The 12,449-nt window shown below is 48.0% G+C and overlaps 1 protein-coding gene across 4 annotated transcripts in view; it reads left to right on the top strand.

Annotated features, from left to right (window-relative positions):
• SNX33 (sorting nexin 33) overlaps positions 1-11,214 on the top strand; it is a 28,626-nt gene extending 17,412 nt beyond the window's left edge. For all 4 annotated transcript variants that reach the window (XM_053272645.1, XM_053272643.1, XM_053272644.1 and 1 more), the window contains one exon: positions 10,141-11,214. In XM_053272645.1, the coding sequence (XP_053128620.1) occupies positions 10,141-10,394 (254 nt within the window). In that variant the 3' untranslated portion in view covers positions 10,395-11,214. The remainder of the gene's footprint in view (positions 1-10,140) is intronic.
• Positions 11,215-12,449: the final 1,235 nt, after the last annotated feature.

Here is a 12,449-nt window from a genome sequence, read left to right as displayed (position 1 = left end):
TGGCGAATCCGGGTGGGCTAAGAAATCTGGGTGAGGTGCTTAAAATCCGGGTGAAACTTGGAATTTTGGGGGCCATGGCAACCCTAACCCCTCTTCCTACTGTGTGCCTCTTGCACGCTTTGCAAGGAGATGGTGAGGGGTGGTCCTCCTTGCAGAGGTTTTCATGCCCGCACGACAGCCAGGGCTGGCATCTTGAGGGCTCACTCAGAGCTCCCTGGGGCTGTTCTCTGCCACCGGTGCGCCCAATCCTGCCTTCTCCCAGAGTGAATGGTAACGGTGTCCTCTGCCCCTTCTCCTAGCCACCGGCTCGCTCGTTCGCCCACCTGGCAAGTAAGAGCCACTGCCAGCTGAAAGGGAGGCCTTGCTGAAGGCATTTTGTCCGAGGCGCCAGAAGGAGAGCTGGTCTTGTGGTAAAGCGGTGCCCTCGAGTCAATGTCGACTCGTGGCGACCACAGAGCCCTGTGGCTGTCTTGGGTAGAATACAGGAGGGGTTGACCATTGCCTCCTCCCGCGCAGTATGAGATGATGATGCCTTTCAGCATCTTCCTCGATCGCTGCTGCCCGATACAGGTGTTTCCCATAGTCTGGGAAACACACCAGGAGGGATTCAAACCGGCAACCTCTTGCTCTTGCAAGTTATTTCCCCGCTGCAACCATAACATGAATTGTCCCCTTTGCTAAGCAGGGTCCACCTTGGTATGCATTTGGAAGGGATGCTCCTTGTGAGTGCTGTAAGATATTCCCCTTAGGGGATGGGGTTGTAGCTCAGTGGAGGAGCATCTGCTTTGCTTGCAGACGGTCCCAGGTTCAGTCCCGGTCAGCAGCAAGTTGGGCTGGGAGAGTCTCCTGCCTGAACCCTTAGAGAGCTGCTGCCAGTCAGGGTAGACACCACTGAGCTAAATGGTCCGATGATCTGACTCAGTAGACAGCCGTTTCCTAGAGGATGGGGCCAGAGCGAGCACAGCCTCTGCTTTGCACGCAGAAGGTCCCAGCTTCAACCCCTGGTGGCAGCTCCAGGCAGGGCTGGAGGAGACGCCTGCTTGAACCCTTGCAGAGCTGCTGCCAGTCAGTGTAGACCAGTGGTTTGCAACCTGGGTTCCTCTAGATGCTGCTGAACTGTTTCCTGGCTCTTCTGTGAACTGCCTAGAGCCTCAGAGTCAGGCGGTATATGAGATAGATAGATAGATAGATAGATAGATAGATAGATAGATAGATTGATTAACTACAACTCCCATCATCCCCAGCTGTAATTTATTGTGGCTTGGGTTGCTGGGAGTTGTAGTTCAGCAACATCTGGAGGAACCCAGGTTGGGAACCCCTGGTGTCGACAATCCCAAGCAAGAAAGACCAAGGGATTGACAGTTTCCTCTGTTCTTGTGCGACCTCTGGAAGGACCCAGGATGGGGGGCCGGATGGACCTTGGACATGATCCAGCAGGGTTCCCCTGATGTTCTCAGGCACCACAACCCAAACACAGGGCTAACTCAAAGGATGGGGAGGAAAGCTGGTCTGGTGGGTGCAAGCAGGAATTGCCCCCTTTGCTAAGCAGAGTCTGCCCTGGTTTGCATTTGGATGGGGGACTAGATGAGAGCGTTGCAAGATGTTCCCCATAGGGGAAGGGGGGCCGTAGCTCAGTGGGAGAGCAGCTGCCTTGCATGCAGAAGGTCCCAAGTTCCATCCCTGGCAGCCGCTCCAGGTAGTGTGGGGAGCGAGTCTTGCCCGATATGCTCCAATGCTTGCATTTACTCAAAGGTAAGTTGCACTGTAGCCACCTAATGGTGCAGAGGGGAAATGCTGGACTAACAAGCAGAAGGTTGCCGGTTGGAATCCCCGCTGGTACTATATTGGGCAGCAGCGATATAGGGAGATGCTGAAAGGCATCCTCTCATACTGCACGGGAGGAGGCAATGGGAAACCCCTCCTCCCAAAGAAAACCACACAGCTCTGTGGGCACCAGGAGTTGAAATCGACTCGACGGCACACTTTACCTTTAAGTTGCACTGTGGCCAGTAGGTGTTACTCCTCAGGTGACTGCTCAGGGTTGTAGCCTTAAGAAATAGGTCTGCTTTGCAGGCCAGGAAAGGCTTGGGGTGGTGGTGGTTGTGTCTGTAGTCTGGAACTCTAGACTTTGAGCTCCTCTGGGCAGAGATCTGCCTTTGTGGGGTGGAGAGCTGGTCTTCCACTTGACTGATTGATTGATTACGTGCCATCAAGTTGGTGTCGACTCCTAGCGACCATGTAGATAGATTCTCTCCAGGATGATCTGTCTTCAACTTGGCCTTGAAGGACTCTCAGTGGTGCTTTCGTTGCTGTCGTCATCGAGTCCATCCACCTGGCTGCTGGTCGTCCTCCTCTTCTCTTTCCTTCAGCTTTCCCCAGCATTATGGACTTCACAAGGGAGCTGGGTTTTCACATCATGTGTCCCAAGTATGATGGTTTGAGCCTGGTCATTTGTGCCTCGAGTGGAAATTCTGGATTGATTTGTCCGATGATCCATTGGTTTGTTTTCCTGGCTGTCCATGGTCTCCTCCAAAGTCTTCTCCAGCACCCAAGCTCAAAAGCGTCAACACTTTTTCTAACTTGCTTCTTCAAAGTCCAGCTTTCACATCCATAGAGTGTCATGGGAAAAACCATTGTCTGAACCATTCTAATCTTTGTAGGGACAGACACGTCACGGCATCTAAATATCCTTCCCAAGGCCTTCATTGCAGCCCTACCCAGTGCTAGTCTGCGGCGTAGTCCTCCAGTAGCAAGCATGAATTGTCCCTTTGCTAAGCAGGGCTCACCTTGGTTTGCATTTGGATGGGGGACTACATGTGAGTGCTGTCTGCTGTAAGATATTCCCCTTAGGGGGTGGGGCTGTCAGCTCCGAGATAAAGCACCTGCTTTGCATGCTGAAGGCCCCAGCTTCAATCCTTGGCAGCATCTCCAGGTAGTGCCGGGAGAGACCCCTGCCTGAATCCTTGGAGACCTGCTGCCAGTCAGTGTAGGCAATACTGAGCTAGTTAGACCAACGGTCTGACTCAGTAGAAGGCAGCTTCCTGTGTTCCTAAAAGCTGGAGCTGGCACCGCGAATTTGTAACCATTTGAAATCTCTTGCCTCGCCATGGCCTTCGGCTCAGCAAAGAACAGAGGTCCCGCCGAGGGTGTGTTGATTTGGCTTCCAGGCCGGAGGGTACAACTCATCCTTTCCTCAAGAAAGGCAACATTTCGCTGGCACATCCCTTTGCGAGACGTTGAGGAAACCACGGCAGCGTCTTGCCCAACCCCTGGCCCGTCTAGACAACTTATTTTTTGACATGAGCTGTTTACATTGGAATTGTTTCTCCCTGTCCTCGCTCTGGCTGGCAGAGAACAGTTTATCCTGCCTGTAAAACAAGCGAAGTGTGTCTACATGGGGATTTGAGCGGGGTTAATCGTGCACAATTTCTGCTTGCTGTTCATTAAAACAAAGTCTGGGCCGTGCTTTCAAGAGCTGAGGCTATGAGAGCATGGGTCATCTATGGCTATTCATGTAATTAAGATGGGTCTATTAATGGATGTCAGATGGCTGGTTGAAACCTCCATGTTTAGAGGCAAAAGTGAATAAAAGCTGAGTGAGGGCTGTGACAGCAACAGGAGGCGATGGCTTCCACTCCCCGTTTCTACCTCTGCTCCCCGTTTCTCTAATCCTCTTCTAATGGATGAGGCCACAGCTCAGTGGAAGTGCATCTGCTTTGCAGGAAGGAGGTCCCGGGTTCAGCCCTCGGCAGCATCTCCAGGTAGGGCTGGGAGAGACTCCTGCCTGGAACCTTGGAAAGCCGCTGCCAGTCAGTGTAGACAATTCTAAGCTCAATGGACCAAGGGTCTGACTCAGTATAAGGCAGCTTCCTATGCCACTTAAAGATAAAGGTAGAGTGTGCCGTCAAGTCGATGTTGACTCCTGGCACCCACAGAGCCCTGTGGGTTGTTGTTTTTTTGGGAGAATGCAGGAGGGGTTGACCATTGCTTCCTTCCGCGCAGTATGAGACGATGCTTTTCAGCATCTTCCTATATCGCTGCTGCCCAATATTGGTTAGCAATCTAGAAAATACAACCTAGCCAAGTTTATGTGTTTTCTGGTTCTTGCTCAGCAACTAGGAAAGTTAGGATTGTGTGTCTCTTGCATAGCTTGATGTAGGCAATCCCACCTTCACCAGGAAGCGTTCATATGATCCAAGTCTGTGATTGTAGTCGCAGCCAGTCATATGACAAGCTGCCAGATAAGCATGAATGCTACTCCAAGAATCCTCTGCTTTGCAGGCAGACGGCCCCAGGTTCAATCCCTGGCGGCATCTCTAGGTAGGGCTGGGAAAGATTCCTGCCTGGAACCTTGAAGAGCTGCTGCCAGCCAGTGTAGGTAGTACTGAGCTAGATGGAACAATGGTCTGACTCAGTAAAAGGCAGCTTGATCGGAATGGCTAAACAGAGTCTGCCCTGGTTTGCATTTGGATGGGAGACTCCATGTGTGAGCACTGGAAGATATTCCCCTCAGGGGACGGGGTCATAGCTTGGTAGAAGAGCATCTGCCTTGCATGCAGAAGATCCTAGGTTTAAGCCCTGGCAAGCAGCTCCTGCCTGAAACCTGCTCCGATGCATGCATTTACTCAAAAGTAAGTTGCATTTTAGTCAGTAGGCTTACTCCTCAGGTGATTCTGCTCAGGGTTGTAGCCTTAAGTAATAGGTCAGCTTTGCAGGCCTGGAAAGGCTTGTGTGTGTGTGTGTGTGTGTGTGTGTGTGTGTCTGCTGTCTGGAACAGACTGTGAGCTCCTCTGGGCAGAGATCTGCCCTTGTGGGGCGGAGAGCTGGTCTTCCAAATTGATTGATTGATTGATTATGTGCCATCAAATCGGTATCGACTCTTAGTGACCGCGGAGATAGATTCTCTCCAGGATGATCTGTCTCCAGCTTGGCCTTTCAGGTCTCTCAGTGGTGCATTCATTGCTGTCATCATCAAGTCCATCCACCTTGCTGCTTGTAGAAAGCCTCTTTCCTCCTCCACTCATGGTAAAAAAAATAAACCCAAAACACGGGCATAAAAGCTGGGTATCCCTGCCAGGAGCAGCCTGGCCTGGAGGAAACTTCCTGGCTTCTGACGATCATGCACCTCATCCTGTGCATGGATGATGCACACCTCCAAGCCCACCTCCAACTCCAGTTTTAGTGGTTGTGTGAACCTGCCCTCACTATGTTTTTGCGCCCAACCTAAGCGTTAATGGCCAAAGGGCCGGGTTCCAGAATGTGGAAGTTCAGTGTACGTCCGCAAAGCTGAAAATGCCGACTGGAAAGAAAGTGGAAATGCCTCCGGCCCCGTGGACACAGCTAGATGGGTACAAGTCCAGGACATTCTGGTAATCGGTACTCGCAGTACAAAAGAAAACAGTACCTAATTAATTATAGACATGAAGCATACTTCAAATTACACTGCTCTCCCGAGCAGTTGACCTGGATTCTGTACCCTTGGAACGCCTCTCGTTCTCATGCGGAGAGGCTGCAATTTTACACATGAGTAAGCCCATTTGAGATCTGTGGCTGGCAGCACTGCAGCGAGAGCGCACCCAGCCTGCCATAACCGCCTCGTGCATTAAGCAGTCCGATTGAATTATTTAGCACTAAAAACTGGGTTGGCTGGTTGTTTCTTTGCTGCATTGCTAAGCCTTTGGAGAAGGTGTCAGGCAAGGACCTAGAATTCCTGGCCTCATTCTTTACGGGCGCTGGTCTTGCTTGGCCTTGTCCTGGGCTGGCGGCTTTCTAGCTTCAGGGAATCCTATCCCCTGCCTTCCCAACATTCATTCATTCATTCATTCATTGTTAAATTTATATACCGCCTTTCACTAAAACAATCCCAAGGCGGTTTACAGCAAAATTTAAAAACAATATTGTAAAAAAGACACAATTAAAATATTAAACTAAAAATACAAAACAAATCTGATTAAAAAAATTAAAACACAAGCATAAAAACAATGCAAAGTACAAAGGGCAGCAGCAGAGACCATTATTATTATTATTATTATTATTATTATTATTATTATTATTAATTTACACAGTCAGACAGGTGTTATTGACTGGTTTGTTTTATCCAGACATCGAGTCCTTCCCAAGGACCTGGGATGGCTGAATTTTATTGTCAATGTTGTTGCTGCTGTTATAGATATCATCGCAGAATATAGGCTGTTCCCAGTAAAGCTGCTTTTTGTAATTGGCTGATGGTGATTTCTTCTTATTTTATTTTATTTTATTTATTTATTACATTTATATCCCGCTCTTCCTCCAAGGAGCCCAGAGCGGTGTACTACATACTTAAGTTTTTCTTTCACAACAACCCTGTGAAGTAGGTTAGGCTGAGAGAGAAGTGACTGGCCCAGAGTCACCCAGCTAGTTTCATGGCTGAATGGGGATTTGAACTCGGGTCTCCCCAGTCCTTGTCCAGCACTCTAACCACTACATCACAAAACCGTCACATAAAAGCACAGTGCAAATTCAGAGACATGGCTGTAATGTCCATATTCTCATTCCAAAGGTTAGTCTCCAAATCTGCCAGGCCCGTTACCTCTTGCTGAAGGGTTTTTGTGCTGTGCTGTATTCATTGACAGATGCAGCCCAAGAGTTTGGGGCGCCTACTGAGCTGAGAGGTAGAGCACCTGCCTTGCATTCAGAAGGTCCCTGGTTCAGTTCCCGGCAACTCCCGGCAGGGTTGGGAAAGCCATTGCCAATCAGTGTAGGTGATACTGAGCTTGATAGACCAATGGTCTGACTCAGTATAAGGCTACTTCCTGTGAGCTCCAGAGATTCCCATAGTGCATTCTTTTCAGACCTGGAATCTGTAATTGGCTTGCAGTTTGGGAAGCTCAAAGATAGTTCGCCCATATGCATTTGCCCATATGAATCTGCCAGGGCCCTCTGCTCATCATCTCAGGTCCTGTTCATGACTCCACCACTAACAGAGATTCGGTTGGCAGGGACTAGAGACGGGGCCTTTTCAGGAACGCCCTCCCTGGAACATAGGAACGTAGGAAGCTGCCTTATACCGAGTCAGACCCTTGGTTCATCTAGCTCAGTATTGTCTTCACAGACTGGCAGCGGCTTCTCCAAGGTGGCAGGCAGGAGTCTCTCTCAGCCCTATCTTGGAGATGCTGCCAGGGAGGGAACTTGGAATCTAGATGCTCTTCCCAGAGCGGCTCCATCCCCTGTGGGGAATATCTTGCAGTGCTCACACATCTAGTCTCCCATTCATATGCAACCAGGGTGGACCCTGCTTAGCTAAGTGGACAATTCATGCTTGCTGCCACAAGGCCAGCTCTTCATTCCTCTCTTCTCTCTCATAGGATCATAGGAAGCTGCCATATACCAAGTCAGACCATTGGTCTATCTAGCTCAGTATTGTCTACACAGACTGGCAGCGGCTTCTCCAAGGTTGCAGGCAGGAATCTCTCTCAGCCTCGCCTTGGAGATGCTGTCAGGGAGGGAACTTGGAACCTTCTGCTCTTCCTTTGCCCAAAGCCGACTAGAGGCTAGTTGGGTGAACAAGATTTTCAACAGGACCCCTTTCCTTCTCTGACTCTTCCCGTCCCCAGCTCTGAAAGCGGTGCCTTTGGGCCTTGCAGATAAAGCCAACCCACAGAAAGTCAAAGCAAGATAGGAAAAGGTAAGGCACCTGTGGAACATTTCTGGGTCCAAAATTCAGCCGGGTCAGCAAGAACCCGTATCTGTTAAGGCCATGGCAAACATTGTGTTAATCATTACTGTGCTGGAATGTGCAACAGAGGATTTGAGAATACCTAAACACTTCAGAGACGGGATTAAGACATACATGGTGTTGGTGGTTAGAGTGCTGGACTAGGACTGGGGAGACCCAAGTTCAAATCCCCATTCAGCCATGAAACTAGCTGGGTGCCTCTGGGCCAGTCACTTCTCTCTCAGCCTAGCCTACTTCACAGGGTTGTTGTGAAAGAGAAACTTAAGTATGTAGTACACGGCTCTGGGCTCTTTGGAGGAAGAGCGGGATATAAATGTAATAATAATAATAATAATACTTGACACCTTCTTCTCCTGCCTGCCCGCCCACCCGCCATCAAATAACATAGGAAGCTCCCTTCTACCGAGTCAGACCCTTGGTCCATCTAGCTCAGTATTGTCTACACAGACTGGCAGCGGCTTCTCCAAGGTTGCAGGCAGGAGTCTCTCTCAGCCTTATCTTGGAGATGCCATGGAAGGAACTTGGAACCTTCTGCATGCAAGCCGGCAGGTGCTCTTCCCAGAGCGGCCCCATCCCCTAAAGGGAATAGCTTACAGTGCTCACACATGTAGTCTCCCATTCAAGTGTGAACCAGGGTGAACCCTGCTTAGCAAAGGGAACAATTCATACCACAAGACCAGCTCTCCCCCCTCCATTGATCTGAAAGCCAAGAAGGTCTTTATTTGGTTCAAAACAAAACCACATGTTTAGGTTCCACAGGCAGCTGCCATAGCCTGAGTCAGACCATTGGTCTGTCTGGCTCAGGATCATCTACACTGACTGGCAGCAGCTCTCCAAGGCTTCAGGCTGGAGTTTCTCCCAGCCCTACCTGGAAATGCCTGAGATTGAACCCGGGACCTTTTGCATGCAAGCTGTGGTCTTTCCCCTTGTCCTACAGTCTGCTACCAACAGTTCAAAATGAGCCTTGCTGGCACGTGTAACAACATCAGCAAGTCACAGTCATGGACTTTTAGCAACAGATACCAAAAAGGGCCAAAGCAGGAGCATAATTGAGCCAGTATGGTATAGTGGTTAGAGTGCTGGACTAGGACTGGGGAGACCCGAGTTCAAATCCCCATTCAGCCATGAGACTTGCTGGGTGACTCTGGGCCAGTCACTTCTCTCTCAGCCTAACCTACTTCACAGGGCTGTTGTGAGGAGAAGCCTAAGTGTGTAGTACACCGCTCTGGGCTCCTTGGAGGAAGAGCAGGATATAAATGTAAATAAATAAATAAATAAATAAATAAATAATCTGCAAAAAATACAAGCTACCTGCAGCTAAAAATTGGTGGGACCATAAAATTGAAATAGTGTTAGCAAGTGAAGATGCAAAAATATTATGGGACTTCCGACTACAAACAGACAAACATCTGCCACACAATACACCAGATATAACTTTAGTCGAGAAGAAAGAAAATCAAGTCAAAATAATCGACATAGCAATACCAGGGGATAGCAGAATAGAAGAAATAGAAAAAATCACCAAATACAAAGATCTACAAATTGAAATTGAAAGGCTGTGGCAGAAAAAGACCAAAATCATCCCCGTGGTAATTGGTGCCCTGGGTGCAGTTCCAAAAGACCTTGAAGAGCACCTCAACACCATAGGGGCCACAGAAATCACCATCAGCCAGTTACAAAAAGCAGCTTTACTGGGAACAGCCTATATTCTGTGACGATATCTATAACAGCAACAACATTGACAATAAAATTCAGCCATCCCAGGACCTTGGGAAGGACTCGATGTCTGGATAAAACAAGCCAGTCAATAAAACCTGTCTGACTGTATAAACAAAACAACAACAACAACAATAATAATTAATAGGCATAGGAGCTTTCCCAGAAAACAGGCTTTCTCATGGGTTTTATAATTTTATGCTGGTCTCTGACTGTAATAAAGGTTGATTGATTGATACCATGGGTTTACTGTGAGTTAGGAGTTGCCCAAAAAAAACCGACGCAAAAAGCGGATTTTTTAACCCTGGATTTAAATCGGGCTATACTCTAATGTGCAGTGGGAAACCTGAATTGTGTGTGAAGTGCTCCCCGAAAGCTTGCAGGAACTGAAGGGTAAATTTGGCCGATATGTGGACCGAAGGAGATGCGAACAAAAAGCCGGGTGTGAAAAACTCCCAGGAGAGGGAACAGAAATTAGGGAATGTCCCTGGATCTGATTTGCATGCAGAAGGTCCCAGGTTTAATCCCTGGCTTTTGCAAGTAGGGCTGGGCAAGAGCTCAGTCTGAAACCCTGGACTGCCACTGCAGGTCAGTGCAAACCATACTGAGCTAGATAGAGGAATCGTTCGATTCCGTATAAGGCCTCTTCCCGAGAGGTTTCTCTAGGTTGCCTGGACATTGCTGTAACCTTTCCCCCTTTTCCCTGGCAGGTGCATTTGCCAAGGTGAAGGAAAGCCAGCGGATGAGCGACGAAGGGAAAATGGACCAGGATGAGGCCGATGGAATCCGGAAACGATGCCGGGTGGTCGGTTTTGCCCTGCAGGCAGAAATGAATCACTTCCATGAGAGACGCATATCGGACTTCAAGAAGATGATGCAGTCTTACCTCAAGCAGCAGATCATCTTCTACCAGAGAGTCAGCCAGCAGCTGGAGAAGACCTTGAGGATGTATGACAACCTCTAGTACCTTCTGCACCGGACATTCCCGCTGTCCAGCTCCTCTTTTGAACTGGGCTGGCTCTGAAGCCACGCTTCCTGTCCCTCCACCGCGATGATGAGCTGGGACTGAGTTTCCTCCCGCTCTGTACCTGGAAGTTAGCCAGAGAGGAGTGCCTCTGAGCATGTGCAGAAGTCCTATTGAATAGCCTGGCTTGTACTTCTGGGTGGAACTTCAGAGTCAGGGTACCTAGTTTCCAGGCAGGTTATGATTGACTCCCAGCATCTCTTCCTGCACAAAGATTAAACACGGAGCAAAAGGGAAGATGATAGCACTCTTGACCAAACTCCATGCTTAAACCTTTCCATTTTGTCCAGACCAATACATGGAACTCAAGTGAGTAATTGTTCTGTATTCTAGTGAAAATCTTCTTCCTCAAGACAAGCCTAAGCAACATGGCTTATGGAAAACATACTTTCATAGGAAAAATGGGAACAGGTGGTCTCATTTGGGTTTCCCCTTCTCAGGGTCAGTCTTCTAGAATTATGTCATCCTGATCATACGAGGAGAACAGACTTGCCCCTGCCTCAGAATAAAATAAGGCTTGCCCCTTGGTTTACCCAACGGAAGTGCAGTGTAGATAGCTTGTGATGGCATACAAAGAATGAGGGTAGGGTGTTTGAAATTTTTTTCGGTGCACAGAAGTGGTCTTTGTAGCGAAATCACAAAACACAAACGAAGAAAGGCACACACACGCCTTGGAAAAATTGTTTTTAAATTGCGCGGATTTATTTTGTATTCAGAAAAATCAGAATGATGCTTGGAATACAGCGGTATGTTTTGCTTAGTTGGTTTCCGTACTTTTGGCTACTGTCAAATGTTCAATGATGGTCTTCTTTAAAAAAAAAAAAGGTGCAGAAACTGGTCAGTGGTGAACTAGGGTGAAGAACGGAACACTTCAAAGATGCTGATGTGTTGGGTTGCCTTGACAGGGAAAAGTTGCCCAGAAAACTGGCCACGAGAATGTTCTCCCGCCCCATGCTAGCAGTGCCTCCTTACTTCCTTTTTAATCTTTAAATAAGATATATGTGGTTCCTTATATGTGGATTAATATATGTGGGGGGGGCGGACTTTGGACCCTCTCTTCCCACTCAGTTCCTCGATTCCATCACTCACAGTTTGCACAATGAAATTGTCGTGCAAAGAGAAATGCTCCTACCCATCAAGCAGGCAACACAAGCCCATCATAAAACAGTAGTCACATCTTCCGGTGCGTGTAGCCTTTTCCAGACAATAGGACAGTCCACACAACCATACACTGGGCGGGACAGGAGTCCTAACCCTGTTTCGGACGCTGGGCACGCTCCCGTGTTGTGGTCTCATGTTAGTTAAAAACAAGGCCGGAGGCTGGGAGCTTGATTGCCAGTCAAGTCCCAAATGGGTAGGACAGTTGCTCTGCCTGCCCCATTCAGAAGCTGGGGACGGGTTCTGGGTAGGATGACGCCCGTCCTAGTCTGCTGGGGCTTGACTGACAATAAGGAAAATGTGTGTGTGCGTGTGTGTGCGTGCGTATGGAATGACACAACACTAGAAAACCAGGCAAAAAGGCAGGACAGGGGAACCCAGAGGTGCTGAATGAGATCGCAGCTTTATACTATAAGACCTGATGCATATTGAGCATGTGGTCTTCTTTAGAGGCAAATATATTTTCGTTCTCTTTACTGGGAATTGTATCCTGCATCAGCAAGAATCTCTCTGTTTATCCTCCAAAAGTACCTTTCTAGGGGGGGAAAGGCTCTTGAAGAGCAAGTTCTCTTAGTCTTTATTTAGAAAGGTGCTTTTGGAGGACAGAGAGGTTTATTTTTTATTTTATTTATTTTTTACATTTTATTTATTTATCTTATTGATTGATTGTTCGCATGAAATATATATATATATATATATATATATATATATATATATATATATATATATATATATATCCTTTCATAAAATTATCGCAAGGCAGTTTCCAAAAGTGAATACAATTCCATAAAAATCACATTAAAATATGAAAATCGAATTTCTCAACTTTGTAGACTG

The sequence above is a fragment of the Hemicordylus capensis genome, chromosome 10, assembly GCF_027244095.1.
Source record: "Hemicordylus capensis ecotype Gifberg chromosome 10, rHemCap1.1.pri, whole genome shotgun sequence".
NCBI classification, from domain to species: domain Eukaryota; kingdom Metazoa; phylum Chordata; class Lepidosauria; order Squamata; family Cordylidae; genus Hemicordylus; species Hemicordylus capensis.
This window is presented reverse-complemented; position numbering and strand designations above follow the sequence as displayed.